The following is a 17,620-nucleotide window of genomic DNA, read 5'->3' as shown; positions in this document are numbered from 1 at the left end:
CGAGAAAGTGAGCTATCCAGTAAATTTGTGGTAGTTTGATTAGATACTTTACAAACCATATAAGTTACCTGAAATAATAAAGGTATCAAAACAAGACTTTATTGTCGGTGCTGCCATATAATTGTCGACTGGTTAATTCTCCAAAGGAGTGGACATTTACAACATTAAGCAAATGGATTTTTTTTTCACGTTCCTCATTTTTCTAGTGAGTCCCGTAACGCACACCACATACTTAACCAGTTAGTTAGTTACTGTATCTTTGGCAGACAAAGCTCTCATTGAGCAGTCCTACGGACTAAGCGCTCTCTCATGTTTGCTAAAGGCCATGAACAGGACAAACAGACTGATATCATCATCAGCAGGTATCAAAGGGCATCCAGCTGCATGACGGAGCCCCCCAAACACACCCACACCCACATGTTTGAACTTCTATCTCAGTGATGACACTCATTGACATAATGCATTACCTATCCCCTTACCCTGACCACACTTACAGGTACCCTTTAGGTACATGAGGTACTCCTTATGTTTGTGAGAAATTATGAGATGCCACATTAGAGGGAAAAAAAGGGCAATTTTCCATACTAAGGAGTTTCATCTTTATCTGAGACCAATGAGAAGATACACAGGTCTGAAATCAGATTGCAGGCAGCCACACCAATACTTGGCCTTTGTTCCCTCTCTCCTTCCTGCTCTAACTGTCACTGGTTGTGTTTGACTTTCACAGTGTGAGAGGGTGAGCTGTCAGTAGTGAGCTTCTCACTCTCACTCGCCTCCTTTTTTCATTGTATCACTCACTCCTTACCGACTTCCCTCTGACTTAAAGAGGAAGGTAAAATACTGAGAGTGAGAGCAGAAAACGAGAGGGAGCAGTAAATAAGAGAAGAAAGGTGAAAAACATGTGTTGTACGGGAAAGTGTGCCCGCCTGGTGGGCCTGATCCTGCTGCCTTCAGCCTTCATCTGCATGATCTCCAACTTGCTGCTGTTCTTCCCTGATGGGAAAAGCCTGGAGAATGATCAGATCTCCTTACAGGTCTGGCTCATGGGGGGGCTCATTGGAGGAGGCCTCTTTGTAAGTAATGAATTTTGATCTGTGTACATCTAAGGAGTGTGGTTGGATGTTTTATTGTTTGTTTTATTGGGTTTTTCAGTCATTTACTCTGGCTTGTGTAAACCTGTAAAATTTCATTGCTTGCTTTCATTGAGTTTTATTGTTATTTTTGGGGAACAACTGTAGGACTATTTTTAGAAAAAAATATGTATTTTTTTTCAAAGAATTCTATTTTATTTTTGGTTTCATTTATTTTAAGTTTTGTTTGGATCTTTATTTTTTTAATGTGGACTATAATTACTTGAAGCGTTGAGCAGTAACGCAAAGTCAGGACTCGCAAGACGTTTTAAATTCTAGTCCAGATCATTAATAGATAGATAGATAGATTATACTTCTATTCCACTGCAACTCAGACAGAAATATTGTACTTTTTCCTCCCCTACATTTATTTGTCAGCTATAATTACTTTATAAATTAAGATTATAGATGAACTTCTAAACTATGATGCGATGCTACAGATTAAACTACCCAACATGTATAAAACAGATCAAAACCATGACCAAATATCTGATTAAAATTCTACTTACACTTTAATGTATCAGTGATAATGATTAAATAATATAATATGGAATAGTAAAATGCTCACAGAAACTCTTTATCTGCATTGGACACCTTTCCTTTCATATGATACTGTCGGCACATTCTGCTGAGAATACTTACCTGAGAACCCTCAGAGAAACTGGGACACTTTTATCACGTTAGGAGATAAAAACATAATCTGATCTGTTCTTCATCACCAAGGACAAGCACACACAAAGATCTGATTATGTGAGTTTCCACCTAGGCTATTATGACATTTTAAAGGTTGACAACGGCAATAAATAATTTATAAATATTTAATCTCATATATGGATCAGAGGGACCTTTGAGTCTTGTGGAAAGACACACCCTTATCACCGTGATATTACAGTTCGGAACAGTGTCTTTCCTTCCCCACCTCTAACTATGTGGTTGTCACTGCCTGCTGGGACGAAAGAGTAAAACTCGATTCAGGTTTCACAAATATTTGGTTTGAGAGATAAGACAACACACACATAGACACACGCATAATTGCGAGCGTGCGGGCAGATGTGTGCACATTTAAGTAAACACAAACACACACATGCACACAAACATACACCAAACCTGCATGTGAAATTTAGGCTTATGTTTAAAAACACTTGAAGTGATTATTCACTTGAGATACTCTTACTGCAAACTAAATCTTTTCCTTGATAAACAAGGCAACAATTCCTCTTTTCAACCTTCCAGATACTGTGCCCAAGCTGTTCAGCTATCAGGGCCGGGGGCAAGGGTTGCTGTGGAAAAGGTTGCTGTGGCAACCGTTGCCGGGTGAGTAAAGCCATATAAAAGATTTGAATGCACATGTTGGGTATGGACTGATAATGATGGGCGGTAAGAGGCAAAAGGCAAATCAGATGTCATATCAAGGACCAAAGGACAAACTAGAATCATGTGTATTTTATCAGCAATGCATCATATGGACAGTGACTCGTGATATTATAGGATTACATTTACTGCACTGAAGTAATTTGTCAGTGTACTTCCACTTTTTTGAAATGACTACTTAAAGTTATTAAGATTTGCAGAAGTGCAGCTCTTAAAAAAACTAATTCTGTAACTCCACTGTTTTCATTTCTGTATTGTTTATAATCAAAACCCCACTTCTGTTCAACATGCCTTCCTGTCTTCAATCATGTCGAGTCAAGTAAAAGATATTTGTGTGGGCCTTGGTCACAATAACAACCTCAAACAGCACCACAGACCGGCAATGGAATGAAAACATTGACAGGTGGAAGAGAAATCAACAGGAAAACAGCAAAAACTGAATAAAGCTCAGAGTACGCTGAAAACAAATTTCTAGGGCTAATAGGTGCCAGTAATCCATTATTAACATTTGCTCTCAAGCAGGACAAGACAGCAAAATAGTGATGCAGCCTGTTCCTATTTTTCCTCCAGATGTTGAGCTCTGTGTTCTCCTCTGCCTTCGGCCTGGTTGGAGCGATCTACTGCACCAGCGTGGCCTCAGCAGGTCTGGCTATTGGACCCAAGTGTCGTCTGGCCAATGGCAATTGGGAATATCCCTTCGAAGACCTCGGCACGTGAGTGTTCACATCTTCGCAGTTTTAAAATGTGCTCTTTCCAGGCGTGCTCTTCAGTGCAAGAGTAGAATAAGTCATGCTGTTATCAGACAAAAAAACAACAACTCTCATTTCTCCCTTTGCAGTTCTTCCTTATTCTTTCAGGTCTGTTGCTGTGTTATCTCTGTACTATCTTGTCATTATAACTTCCTTATCTTTCTTTGAGACCCTGCACTGTACCAGCTCATCTTTACAAAAAAAAAAGCATGAATGTAATTTTCCAAAAATCCAGGAGGGGGCAGACTGAACCAGCCTTTTCTTTTGCATCATTTAATAATTATGAGCACGTTGTTAAAATGTTATGTTACGTTATGGTTATTGCTGTCCATGATGACAGCAGTTTAAAGGGCACCACTGATTACAGGGAGGGAAGCAAGTCTGAAAAAGCAGTGCATGGTGGGATATAAATATTGAACCTTAGCTTATCCTTCCTCCAGCAAACCTCAGTTTCCCCTTTTTTTTGGTTTCTGTTTTTATGTGTTTCTCTGTTATGATAAATTTCCTTTTTTATTTTATGTTTTTATTTTTTTTAATAACTGTTCTACTAAACATGGAGTGAATGCACATTAACTGAAGTTATCCACTATTTACCCAATGACACCAAACAATCAATAGAAAGATCAGTCGATCACCAGAGAACAAACCAACAGCATTTTTGATCATTTGGAATGAAAAGGCTATTTCCCAAAATGTCAAACTACTCCTTCAGTTTTCCACTGTTAATCATTTTGTAAGGGTGGGTGCCACTTTTCTCCAACAAAACTTTTCTTCTGTTTTCCATGTGCTTTCTTTCTCCACTCCTCGGTTTTTCCATTTACCTCCTTACTGACACATTTTTCCTCAACTCAGTCATCACAGCTTTTTCTTGCTGCACCCCAAACTTGGCCTACTGAACGCATATTTTCATCAATGCTGCGTGTGTCCTGTATAATGCTTATGCTCTTACTCTTGTTCTCCCTCACAGGGGTAATGGCAGCTACCTTATAAACCAGACCCTGTGGACAACCTGCGACTACCCTAACAATGCGGTGATGTGGCACGTTGTTCTCTTCTCCATTCTGCTGTCCATGGGTGTGCTGCAGCTGGTGCTCTGTGGCATCCAGGTGGTCAACGGCTGCTTGGGATGTATCTGCGGGGACTGTCGTGACAGCAAAGATGTAGGTGACCAAATCCTGAAGGAATAAACAAATAAAAAGTTAGGAGAAGGGAAGAGGACACATGCAGTTCTTGGAAATCACACAATGAGCCTTGAAAAGGATTTCTGAGCCCCACAGGTCATGAAATCTACACAGAGGACAGAGAGAGGTTATAAAAAAGGGGAAGCAATAAAATTTTAGACAATTTTATCAAGCAGGAGCACACCAATGTGAGCCAGCATCTGAACCAGTACTGACTGGTTTGGTTGCTGGAAGTGAAACAGCTTAATGTGTGACTATGTCTCACAGCAGCTTCACACTGTGTTGCTTCAGTGCTGTTTTGAACACTATTCTGGATTTCAATCAAGTTCGCCACTGGTGGAAAACAGGAAGGAGAAAAAGTTTTGTAGTTTTTATCCTGTGTTGATCATGTGTGCGCAAGGAAGTGGGTAAATTGGCTGTTATGGGACTGTAGCATGAGTTAAGTCGCTAAACAGGAAAATGGCTCCCACTGATTAGATGAACTGCATGAACTGTGCCAGTCTGTGAGCTTTAGAGGTGCTGGCCAGTGGATTGTGTTACTCCTGAACAGAGCCATGAAAAGCCAGAAAACTGCTCAGCATCATATTAGATCTGTTCAAAGGTTTACTAAAAATAAATAGGACAGAACATGGTGACTGATCAGATTCCTCGCGTGCAAAATAAGGGTACAATAAGTAAACGAACAGTTCGCTAGGGAAAGTGAAAAAAGGTCCAAATTTAGAAATGTGTACGTGTACTTTAGAACGGAAATATTTGTTGTACACGTTGATGATTAAGCTCAGATGCGTATAGCGAAAGCAGACACATCAACAACTGTCTATACATTAACATGATGCCCACAGTTATTCACAGCTCTGTCAGTCATCTGAGAGCTTGCTTCATGTCCAGAACATGAAATAAACATGTGACCTCTGTTCTGTTGCAGGATGAGAGTGGATTGTGAAAGTGAAGATCACCATGCTGTGACCTGCTTTTACAGGGATCGAGGATAAAACCCTGTGAAGCATGTTGAGATTTTCTTTTGATACTCAGTGATGCTTTTCTTTCTGTCTACGGCACCTTTTTCGAAATACGCCGAAGCCTTACTCCATTACTGTGTGAATTTTATTTTTGCTAATGGTTTGTGTGTACTCCTTGACCTTCTTGGATGACTTCTTCAGCAAAGTAATTGCTGGATGAACAAGTCATTTCCATACTGAAGGGTCGATAGGGCAGATTATGGATTATAGCTCCGTCTGATTGTCAATATTAAAAACGTATTTTCCCAACCAGTTTTTATGTGAACTTGGCTGCTGTTTTTGTGAAATTGCTTTCCTCACACACATGAACACAGACACACACACACTGATTTTTTTTTACAAGAAACCTCTGCTCTAACTGTATCATTGACCAACTCTGATTATCCAGTTGAGGAACTTCTGCAGAATCACTGTTAGGATCTGTCAATCACTCACCTCATGTTGTGCCTGTGCAGCCAGACAGCCAGATCTAACAGGATTATTGTGCGTCAAGACAGTGTCAAAGGCCAGAATGCCCCCTATGGACACTGTGCACACTGCAGCTGCATAATCAGTACACAGTCTCAGTGCGAGTTAGCATAGGTGCAGGTTAAGCCCATAATCTTTTGTTGCCATGGAGTGACTTCGTGGTAATTGTTACCTAACTTTCAAGTTAAAAGCCTGTTGCAGAGCTGCACCCAGGTAAATATAGACACAGTCTCTTGAGAGAGACCAAATAACCCAAAGCTCCAGTCAAAGCTAAAGCCAAGCCTCTCCGGCAGTACAGATAAATACATTTAGGCCTGCCTCAGTGGCCTCATTGCCTCATTAACAATGTCTACAGAACAATTTCTCCCCATCTATTAATACCCTCAGACACAATGAGATCTGTGCGTGCAACCAGCTGAATCACAATTCAATGTGCTTTGACTTGGAAACAATACAATCTGCTGCAAATTTCAAATTAAAATTATTTCAGGCCGTTCCCGTGTTCACATACTTACAAAACAGGGCGAGGAAATTATGTAGCTGTGGAAATAAGGCCTGTGCCCAACGCCATGACCATCTCGGCTAACTGACTGGCCAGCGTTATGCAGCTCTCTTATATAATGCACAACACAAAGCGAGGAAGGAGCATAAGTGAAAAGAATTTGGAATAAAAGAATGGTGGGACAAAGGGAGGAAAACGGGAAGGGGGCCCGTTCTCAGCCACTTCTCATGCAAATCAGAGCCACTCTGAAAGAATCCAGAGAGGCAAAGAAAGTGCTATTTGATGGTGAGGTGGACAAACACTGATGTAAGTGCACACATGCGCTGAGGGAGACTGAAAAGACAAGGTTTCCAAAAAAACAGAGAGGAGAGGAACAAGTGAGGACACAATGGGTCAAAAAGATCCATTAAGTCCCCAGTCGCCTGAGCACAAAATTCCTCTGTTATATCCACCTTGTGCACTCATTTAGACCCTGTGGTGAGGCCATTATTTAGAAATGTACCCCTTTCCCAAAAATGTGCCCCTCCTCTCTGCTTTGTCCCCTCTTTTCAGGCTTGACTGACATAACAAAGTGGAGGCAGAAGGGAAACAGGACAAAGAAGCAGAACTAGCCGGTATGGACTGTCCTACCATTTGGACAGAGCAGGACAGCAGAACAAATGACTCTGAGCAAGATGATAAAATTATATACTTTAAATTAACCTGCCGCTTGTACCAAAACACGTCTATGGTCCTTTTTCACTTTTGCTGTGTCTTGAGACCTTTGCAAGACACCAACAACCGCTGCCTCATTTAAAACGGTCATGCTGTGTCCAGTGACCAAACACAAACTCTCGACTCAGACACACGTAACCGATAACTCAGCAGTGTCCGCCACCCCGTAATTATGTCAACCACACTGTGAATGACCCAATCCCAGCCACAAAGTAGACAGTCAGGCACCTTCAGCAGGTCTGTGAGCAGTTAACAGTGTCACCACTATGTCCAGGTTTGATAAAGTCCTTTATTAGGTTTCTTCTTTTTTTTTTACCTAACTTTCAAATGATTTCATTTTAGTTTTGAACATCTCAGTAAACAGCATTTGTTGTTTTTAGATGTATTAAATATAAATAGATAAATACTGAGCTTGTCTCAGATGGTTCAGTCAAATGAAAATAACATTTTAAAGTAAAATCACAAATTCAAGTAAAATATAATCATATGTAGATGGAGCCTCGTTGTCGTGTCTTGATTTAAATCGAGCTGGTTGCAAGAACACTTTCTGCCACGGTAACAACTGCTTAAAGTTGCTGACAGAGTGTTATTGGCACTATATTATCATATAACACTGAGACATGACATTTTACTCTTGGACCACATATTACCAACAAGACATAGTGTCACTTTTGGATTTTCTCAACATCATTGCTTAACGGTAGAGTACACGTGAAATGAGCTGCAGAAAGTGTTGCAGGACTGATGTCAAGTTGCAAATCCACCAGCTCTGCTCTGCAAGGAGGTGAGCTTTTTACATCCCGTAGGTTAAATCAGGTCATGCATATAGAAAGCAACCTTCCTAATCTGCTCTACAAATGCAAAAGGTAGGAACTACATATTTTTACTCGCTCATGATAACTGGCTGATGTGATTTTTCGTCTCCATGATGGTTTGTTTAGTCTGACTGTTCTGATTTCAGATTAGAGACTCTTCAATTGTATTCGACCAAAAAAAAAAAGGCAGAGAGAAGAAAAGCTGGTCTCTGATCTTTGCTCTCAGATTGTCTACGGTCTACTATTTACTACATTAAGCATTATCAGCTGATTTGCATGGTGTGTGATTAGATTTCCCCCCCCCAGTGCACTTCAGGTCTAATGTTGTCACTGAGAGCATTAGATAAGGGACATACTGCACAAAGGAAGAAGCAGACTGAGGAGAATAAAGGACAGTGACAGTGGCTGGAACCAGCCGTGGACAACCTCAGCCGGCCAGACCCAGTCCCCGGGCTCCACAGAAGCATGCCAACATCAACAGAAAATCAACAAACCCTGGGTGTGGGAATGTTGGGAGGTCTGAGGGGGGGGGGGGGGGGGGGGGGCAAGAGGGGAAAGCGTGGACTTGGGGTGGGAAGCAGTAAACAGTCACAGAGGACTAGACTGGTTTGATCCTGCAACGACTTGATTTTAGTTTGTTTACACAGTATTTCAGATTGTCTCTGATTTTGCAGCTCCTACAGCACACAGACTGAGAAACTCTCAGTGTAAACTGCCCTATTAAACCCCCTTTTCTCTGATGCAATGTCACATCATGACTTTCCTCTGTAATTAAATCAACCCCGAGGCCGGGACTCCATAAAGGGCCATTCTGAAAATCTGAAGGGTTGTGCTACAAAGAACAAAACAGGAAAGAATACCAAAAAACCATTTCAGCTACAGAAAATAAAGCTTTTTTTTCCTTTTGCCTTCCCTTTAGTCTGTGATTTGAGTTGGAGCCACGTACGTGACCCTCTCTCTATGTCTCTTGTTCTTTCTTTTTCTGTCTTCGTCCTTCCTGCACATTCACAACCCTGCTATTCCTGTCTATTGGCCAGTGGAGCACAGCCATTGAGGGGATTAAATTACCAAAGGGACAAAAAAATTCACAAGGGATGATGTCAGTATCATGACAATGTCGCTTTCCACTGATATCACAGTAGCACTTGAGGCCAATGGGACAGTGGGAGTGGTTCAGTTCTTGATATCTGAGCCTCCTCGCAAGCTCGCAGGAAGCTACTGTGTTACCTCATAATCATATTTGGGCCACCAGCAGACTGGCAGGGACACTTGCCACCTTACAAGGAGAGGAACAAGTATGCGAGTGCCCAGAGGTGACACCGCAGGGGGACCACTTGACTCTCTGTGAAGGCATGACAGTAATGTCAGTGCAAGTTTGGAATCTGTCACACACACGAAAAAAGAAAAAGGCTGTTGTTTAATACGCTTCCGTAATTTGCAATTTTCAGTTTATGAAATGAGCATTAAATTTATCACAGGGAAAAGAATCTGGAATCACCCCCCAGCAGGTTAAATGTTCTACGCGTATAAGACTATTTATCATACAAAAGTTAAATAAGAAGGTTACGCTGAAGGATTAATAATCATATGTTGCCCGTTGCTGTTGCCCTGCCGTCAATCATCTACACAGAGCACATTTAAAATTAGAGACAATGTCCCACTGAACTATGTCAGTCTTTCACCCACATCCACAGGTGTAAATCTGCACATGTGAGTGTGCACATGTCTTGCCTTTGTGGGTAAGAGTGCACATTTTGAAGCTGCCATAAAACATGCAGCAGCTGGAGACATGACCTTTCATCAAACACGGACAAGAAAAAAACCCCATCAACTTTATCATGACTATTGTTGTACTGTACAATGAGACACAAGCTATCAACTTGATCTGGTTACAACCTGCACATATCCAGCCTCATGTCATTACATCACATAACACAACACTGACACTGGCTGATATGAAAGAGTGAAAATGGCTCATCTACGTGTGAGTAAGTGCCTGTTGCAGTTCACAGTACAGGAACAGCTTTAGAAATGCACCTGCTGTTACACAGACTGTTTCCTGGGTGATTTCTGAACAGCAGGCTCAGACTCACTCTGAGAACTCGTCTGGGTAATTTTCCACCAGGTCAAATCTCTGCAAACAACAAACTGGCCTCAGTAAGCTTTAAACCAAGGCGAGAAAGCGAATAAACAGCAACAAGCCATCTAATGGGGCAAGAAGAGCCAGGTTTTCTTCTGTCCACCTGTCTGTACCTGTCTTTGACTCTGAAAAACTGTTCTAAAAGTCCAATTTGAATTTATTTTTCAGGCTTTGCCTCTTGACATCATGACAAATGCTTTGGTTTCCAGCCTTATGTTGACTCACGGTGACACGGTCTGACTTTATCGCTGCAAATCTGGGTTTGAGGTGCAGCTACAAGTGTGAGCTAGCCTGATGCCGAGGCAGTTTGGGGCATTTTGAAGTGCCTTGCATTTGCACGTACTGTATTATTGCATACAGACAAGACAACCATCAGGCTGCAGCCAGCTCTGGGTGACTCATTTGCGCTGGTGACAAGGGAGCAACATATGACCACACCTTTATTCCTGGAAAGCACAATTTTGTTTTGTATAACTGTAGCTCTCACAATATTTGAAAACGCTTTACTGATTTCCACGTAACGTACTGGACATAAGCCAAGAAACAGGTCATCACATGTCAGTCATGATTCAGAATGAGAACTGGTCCGGGGTGCTGGGTGCTGTATTCTGTAAAAGTGGGTTAAAAAAGATAAAAGGAGACAGAGAGAAGCAGAAAAAAGTATCTGTGACTGTTGCTAGTTAATTCTTCTCGGTAGCTTTGATCCTCTTCACACTAAAACCCTCTCACTCTAACAGGATAAGGATTTCCTCCACAGCCAGGCCTCCTTTTCTTTCACTGCTCAAACACTGCTGTCTCGCATTCACATTTTCAGAAGGCATATTATGTAAATAGCCAATAAAAAAAGACACTGTGGCGAAGGTCACCCTGAAGTTTTGTTTGTGGTTAAATAAGAAGAAAATAAAACTACAGGAATTCTGTTTGAGTTGGGAACTGACTTAAGGTGATGGTAATGTCCATCCACCATCCCAGACTTCCCTTTGTTTTCACATCATTTATGCATCAAATTGTGTCTAATATAATATTTTAACTGAGGAGAATGTGTTTCTGTTATTTTCTTTCTGTTCATAGGCCTGGATGTGTTTTTTAAAGGTAATGTACACATCCTTGTTTCCATATGTCCAGTTGTTTTGCAGTTAGAACACACACACAATCCTGCCTGTACCAGGGATGACATGACCTCTGACCTCTCAAAGGAGGACAGTGAGGAAAGAAAACTCCTTAAATGAATCAGGGTTAAAAGATCACCTCTTTAGTGATTAACGCACTTGTTCTTGTGATTATCTGCTGATCATCGTTTGAGAGGTCAGATCACTATGATTCATGATTTTATTGAGTAATTCTGTATGAACCTGTGACATTTACCCTTCGTGACTTGGACACTACAAGGAGAAGAGGCTATTTATACCCTCAGTGCTATTTCTGGTAAAAATGTTGTGTTTTCTGTATCAACAAATATGCGGAGGCAAAACAGCAAAGCATGCAGGAAGGAGTGTGTTACAGTATGTGGGATGGGTGAGAGGCAGAAAAATGAGGAAGGGAGCTCAGAGGGACGAAAGAGGGAGGGAGGGTGAGAGAAAGCGGGCGTGTCCACTCCCCCTCACCGTGCTCCCGGGGATTAGCTATTTAAAGTTCAGTCGCTCCGCGCCACAGAAACCTTTCCGTGCCGCCAATAAGGACGCAGCAGGAGTTACGTATCTGGACGTGCAGTACCGGGACACACACACACTGATCCACATTTTAATGAGCGGAGGAAACGCGGATGAAGTGAGAACAGTCGTGTTGCAGTTGGGAAGTTATCAAGAGCAGGACTGTCAATTTTCCACTGCCCGTCTGCGAGGGTGCTCCACCAGGTAGGTAACGCCACTGAATATATTCAAACCTGGGTTAAAAAGATTTTTTTTAAGACTCCAGAGCACTGCTTGGCTGCAGGTCAGGATTTCTAAAAGGTTGAAATAAAGGGTCAGGATGAATATAATGTTTGACATTTAAGCTTCTCTTATCAAAACAGCTTAAGTGTAAAGGTTGCTTATTTCGGTTTTGGAGCAGGAGGTGTGTCAGTGGGAGGACTCCTGCTCAAAAATAAGCCCGTCTGGTCCGCGATGTTCTGCTGTTAGTGAAAGGCACTTGTCAAACTTAATTCTTCGCGCATGAATAAACCACTTATTGTTCTGTAACTGTCCAGTGTGTCTACCAAGTCTAACCATCAAATGCATCATCATCATCATCATCACGGCGATATTCCGCACTCAAATAAGTAAATGTTTAATTCCTCCACTTCATCACGCTTCAAATATGTAAACAAGCAGGTCTTTAACAGTTTACTCAAGGAGACAGAGGAGAGATAAGCGATGCGTAGCGCTCCGGTGGAAAAGCTCAGATTAGCCTGTCTGGCGCAGCTTTTCATTCAACCTTCCACCCGCACGCGCACGCGCACGCACAGGGGCCTTCACCTGCAGCACGAGCCCTTCACACGTTCCCAAAAAGTAAACCAGAGCCTGTAAACAATTTGTTTAAAAAAAAAAAAAAAGTTAGACATTTTTGGGACTTCAGATGTCAAGTTTTGGTTTTACAGAGACGCACTGCGCCTGACTGCTGCATACTAACGTGTAAATTACAGGTGTATTAATAAGGACAAACGTGCCAAACCAGTTTACATGTTGCAGGGATTTTTCTTTTAACTCCTAAATTCATATCTTTTATACTTTTATAGGTAACTAAAGCATGTAACTATTATATACTTTTATATAATAGTTACATGAATAAGTTACATCAAAGAGACAACTTTCACTTGCACCACGACTCAAAAAGGTGCACTTTTGTTTTCCATATGCAGATATGGTATGTGCACCATGCACAGGGGTGGCGCCACATAGCATTTCCATTCATGTTTAAAGAGGTTTAAATGGAGTTATGCCAGTAAACAAGTTATCAGCAGAAAAACAGCAGATAAAGACTTCAGACAATGTACAAAATGACAGTGAAGCAAAGTACAAAGCAGCATAAAATGGAGGTACAAGTACACAGAACTTGAGTAAATGTACTTAAATCATTTTCCATCGGTGACAATACGCGGCATTAACGCCATTTTTTGATCAGTCTATTGTGTCAGGGCTCTAGAAACACCTAAAAGCTGCTTTATCCAGTGTCTGTGATGAATACGAATGAAAGAGGATTGTATGCTGCTATTAATGGACAAACACACACTCGTGCAGGTATACATGCACGGAGCGTGTGCGTCATCCACCCTGGCAGATCTGTGTGAAGCTTTGTGCCGAGGGCAGTGAAACAGGACTGCACTTTCTTTTTTCTTGGTAAAGCCCCTGGGGCTGACTGTAGAAGGGTGCCTGAGTGGAAATGTGGAGCTGTGGGAAGATTCTTATCACATTACTGTAAGCATATGTGCTCTGCTGCTTGTTTTAACGTTGTTTACGCAGCCGATAAGGAGCTGAGCGTGGACTGGTGAGGAGGTTTGCTCACAGAAAACTTTGATGTGCAAAATCTCAAATGCATGTAGGGATCGTGTTTAAGTAGCTACAGTCTCCCACAAATTTCCCTGTAAACACACACACATATGCACTCAAAGTGATGAATACCACACGTGACGCAACACAGATGTTAAGTCACAAGCCAAACGCCGCTCACTGATGCCTGAAGTCTGAGAAAAACACGAAGGAAAAAAAGAGGTCAAGGCACAGGTTCAGACTAGTATCGAATATTCTGTGGTCAATGTGGGTACTGTCTCTGTGCTTTCTGAGTGTGTGTGTGTGTGTGCATGTTTGCCATCTGAGGTTGTTTTTCTCCTCCAGGCTCCCAGGCTGCTGTGTGCTGCCAGACCCCCACAACCAATCATGGTCTTGGTCCAAAATTCCTCACCACTGACCAGGGCCTTAATATTGTGTGTGTGTATGTGTGTGTGCACACTAGTTTTGACGAGGAAAGAGTGTACACTGGCTGAATTATTAATACACAAAGAATCTCTAATCTCTGTGCAAGCATAATTTTAAACTAGGTGGGGGGAAACCTGGTCAGCACGTACTGTCCCTGTTCTTTCCTCTTTACAATGTGTGCTATACTGTGAGTTCTCATCTCACGGACAGGACCTTTAAACTGATCCCATCATAATGGATTCGCTGTGTCTGTAAATGGGATAGGATTTCAGAGGCACACCTGAGTGAAACAGAGAAGGGAGGTGCATTAGATGGTTAAGAAATGGAAATTAGAGACAGAGTTTTTCACTTACTGGACACAGGTCTCTCTTCTGGCAACTTGCTACAGCAGCTCTGTGTATGTGTGAGCTGTCACGTCTCCTTGAAATTGCCTCACCGAGTCGAGCAGCACGAGGAATTGACAGCAAACAGTGAAAAAAAAAAAGGAAAAACATGTTAGTCCGACTCTGCTCTCCTTTACTGTTTGTTCTCAGATATCCAAATCTTTCTCTCTGTGATTAATGAACAATGGGGCTCAGTGGATTATCACACTAGTGGATTTTCCCGTTAGACCGACAAAGAAGGTGGTTTATTTCAGATGCTGCTGGGAGGATTTTGATAGAACCTGTTGGAGACTCACATTTTGAGCCCGGGTTCTTGGTAATAAAAAAAAACCTCTGCATTATTAACAATTACATTGTTTGTTCAGTGGAATAAATAACTGGAGAATAACTTAAAACATTCTAATATAAAACAATATCAAGAAATGTGTTTCGTTGTGCATGTGCTTGTGTTGGTCATCTCTGTGTAGCTATTTTACTTTTCCTTGTGGTAATTTTGCAGCTCTTCATAGTGGTTTTGAAACTCTTGCTGTTCGTGCAACCCCTGGCTTCTCACCTGGATAGATAATGTGTCACTTCTTCTTTTGATTTCTCATTTTTATAGAAGACCAAAGTTTTTTTTTTTTTTTTAAATAAAGGCCTTACAAAAGAGATCAAAGTTGGATCTAACAGCCCAGATCTCACTCAATAAGAAAACATAGGTGTGTTCTGTATAAAACCATCCTGTCATTCTACAATTTATGACCTGTCATAACCGATGAACTATTTAAGGTTTTATTTTTTATGATGGAAGACCTTATTAAATGCTTTATATAGTGTGTTATCCATTTTTCCCTTAAGCACAATTACAATAGAAACTGTTGAGATCCGTCCTCTCCCTCAGCCACATTTCCCCCTGACCTATTTCTTAACCCGATTAGACTAAAATAAATATCTTTTTCTCACTCTAAGCAAATACAGCTTGGCACAGTCGTGCAGACCTGACTTTATCTTATCACTCAGAGGTGCCACAAATAGAAGGACAATCAGGGAAATGATTAATTTGACTCACTCATTGTTCAGTCAATCAGATCTACATTGCCTGCAGCATTAAATCAAAGACTGGCTGTATGTTTGGGGCCGACCTAGGACTAGATTTGCAGTGGGATAGTTCAAGTTTGAGTGGAACTTTACTGTCAAACAGAATGGGAAGCAGCTATTGTCAGAGTCCTGCCTGACACTGCAGGTTGAGTGAAGCCCCACAATGCAAAGAATAACAGCTGCCGGAGAGGGAAAAGTTTGGGATCGAAAGCATTTAGTGTTCTGCAGATGGAAACTATAGCCTCAGTCGAGATGTCCACTTGTCTGCCTCACATACATCAGATGACCTCTATGTAATCTGCGTGTGGTTGTCAGAAGACAGCTTATCTGTTTCTCTGGCTGCAGCAGTCCATTGACGTCCTTTTCCCGGATTAGACAGTGTGCAGGATGATGGCACTGTAAATACCGACCGATTGGCTGGTTGCTGGGCCACCATGCCATTCAGTGATACTGTCAGCTTACATTAGGGTATCATCTTGCCAAAGTACAGGATCATAATTCCATTTAACTGTGACCTGTTGAGGAGATGAGGAGCTGTCAGCAGGCGTGGACACTCAGTCCTGCTGTCACTGTGATAAAGCAGCTTAAATGTGAGCTATAGGACAGGGGGGCATGCTGGGAAAAGCTGTAAGAAAGAAAGTTTGTCACTGTTGGAGTTAAGGATTGCTTTACCTGTGTTTTCACTCTCGAAGGGAACACTGCATTAAAAGGACAATTTTTTTGTTGAATTTTCGATTGATTGATGTATCTGTTCACTCTCCTCTCTTTAGACACGTCTCGGTCATGGGTGTGAAGATGCTGCAGTGTTTCCCTTTCTACAGACGCTGTAAAGAGCGCTGCAAGAGCAGGCAGTGCCCCCCAGCCACAGGTGAGGAGCAACTACAGCCTCGACTGTTTAAGAGAATCAAATGTAGAACAAATAAACAGCCATTTCACGACAGTACGGCCTGATAAAAACTGACTTTCTGTCTTCCACTCCACAGTTCCCATAGAGGAGATGAACCCCCGTCTGTCCTCTACGACATCCTGGGGCAGTGACAGTGAAGGAGCAGGGAGTCTCAGTCGGGGCTCCCAAATCTACTTCTCCACAAAGGCCAGGCTGTCTTTCAGACACCAGCTGGACAGCAACATCAACGCAGTGGACGCCACCTACTGAGGAGGACTCGTGGCTGCAGAGGAGATAAAAGGACTCCAGTATTTAAGCTTTCCGTTGCCCACTCATGCTCGAAGCCTGTGGTGCAGACCTGGGAGCCTGATAACTGAGCAAATGCATCTGTCGTGACCTTTAGATGTGATCAACAGTAGCTGTGAACAGGCCACAACTCAAATTTAAATCCTCGGTCCTTGCTGCCAACAAAGAACTTTCAGTGATTAATCAGATTCGAGGGACAGGGACAAACAGAGTGGAACTGACTTGGAGTCCAGTCTCAGTGCATCAAGTCAACATGGCGTGAATCCACTGCCCACATGGACATAACACTGACAAAAGAGAAGACAACCCTTGTTTACAGCATTCACTACCGACAAGTGCATTATATTTTTGTTTTTCTTTTTTTCTGGAAGTGGGAAGGGGGGGGGGGCATTATGGTCCATAGGGGCATGTGATAAAGCAAGATGAGGCAGTTACAGTTCAAAGTAAGATGATGAATATCTCTATTTAAATCTTATCTTTAGCAGTAATCATCCTGAGTGTTGACATTTTTTCTAACCAGGACTGGGTTAACTTTCTAATCCTGCTCTGAGACAAAGGCCTGCACAGTAACAGTGAAATACTGCAAAACAGAAAGGAATTTAACCCTAATTCTACCACAAATGCATAAGAGTCATGTTGACATTTTGTATTGTATTTGCAGGTTTGAGGAAGTTCAGCAGCTGCCTCTAGTTACTTCTTCTTTTTGGAAAAAGCATAAAGTAAACTGAGCTGCAAGGCAATTACATTTCTATGAGGTATTTTGTGAGTCACACTTGGCTTCTTCTTGTTTATATTTTTATAATTAAAAACACTCCTGCTTGTATTTGATATTAAAATGTATTGACTTCTTTTTTTTTTTACAAGCCCTAAGTGCAGATTGTTTAGGATGAACGGGGTTCTGTATTTGACTAAAATGAACAGATCTGAATGTAAGCGCTGATCCCACATGACTGTGAAAAACCTGCTGAAATTTTAAACTTCAGTGTTTT

General features: G+C 41.8%; 2 protein-coding genes across 2 annotated transcripts; both read left to right on the top strand.

Moving 5' to 3' along the window:
• Positions 1-633: 633 nt before the first annotated feature.
• Positions 634-5,693, top strand: tm4sf5 (transmembrane 4 L six family member 5). Its single transcript, XM_041031041.1, has 5 exons — positions 634-1,073; positions 2,364-2,444; positions 3,072-3,214; positions 4,218-4,410; positions 5,357-5,693. The coding sequence occupies exons 1-5, from the start codon at positions 900-902 to the stop codon at positions 5,372-5,374; spliced, it is 609 nt and encodes a 202-aa protein (XP_040886975.1). The 5' UTR covers positions 634-899; the 3' UTR covers positions 5,375-5,693.
• A 5,926-nt stretch (positions 5,694-11,619) lies between these two features.
• si:ch211-237l4.6 (uncharacterized protein LOC446130 homolog) lies at positions 11,620-17,459 on the top strand. The gene is made up of 3 exons (XM_041031812.1): positions 11,620-11,942; positions 16,210-16,307; positions 16,423-17,459. Exons 1-3 carry the CDS (start codon positions 11,620-11,622, stop codon positions 16,593-16,595), a joined length of 594 nt encoding a protein of 197 aa, XP_040887746.1. The 3' UTR covers positions 16,596-17,459.
• The last annotated feature ends 161 nt before the right edge of the window (positions 17,460-17,620 follow it).

The sequence above is a fragment of the Toxotes jaculatrix genome, chromosome 23 (assembly GCF_017976425.1).
Source record: "Toxotes jaculatrix isolate fToxJac2 chromosome 23, fToxJac2.pri, whole genome shotgun sequence".
NCBI classification, from domain to species: domain Eukaryota; kingdom Metazoa; phylum Chordata; class Actinopteri; family Toxotidae; genus Toxotes; species Toxotes jaculatrix.
The sequence above is the reverse complement of the archived record's forward strand: the minus strand, read 5'-3'. Positions and strand labels throughout refer to the sequence as shown.

Excerpts from the sequence above, each read along its gene's own strand:
- tm4sf5 (XM_041031041.1), top strand. The coding sequence starts at position 900 with ATGTGTTGTACGGGAAAGTGTGCCCGCCTGGTGGGCCTGATCCTGCTG. Across the intron at positions 1,074-2,363 it reads TCATTGGAGGAGGCCTCTTT|ATACTGTGCCCAAGCTGTTC; the intron begins GTAAGTAATGAA and ends TCAACCTTCCAG. Across the intron at positions 3,215-4,217 it reads CCCTTCGAAGACCTCGGCAC|GGGTAATGGCAGCTACCTTA; the intron begins GTGAGTGTTCAC and ends TCTCCCTCACAG.
- si:ch211-237l4.6 (XM_041031812.1), top strand. The coding sequence starts at position 11,620 with ATGAGGAAGGGAGCTCAGAGGGACGAAAGAGGGAGGGAGGGTGAGAGA. Across the intron at positions 11,943-16,209 it reads CTGCGAGGGTGCTCCACCAG|ACACGTCTCGGTCATGGGTG; the intron begins GTAGGTAACGCC and ends TCCTCTCTTTAG. Across the intron at positions 16,308-16,422 it reads GCAGTGCCCCCCAGCCACAG|TTCCCATAGAGGAGATGAAC; the intron begins GTGAGGAGCAAC and ends TCCACTCCACAG.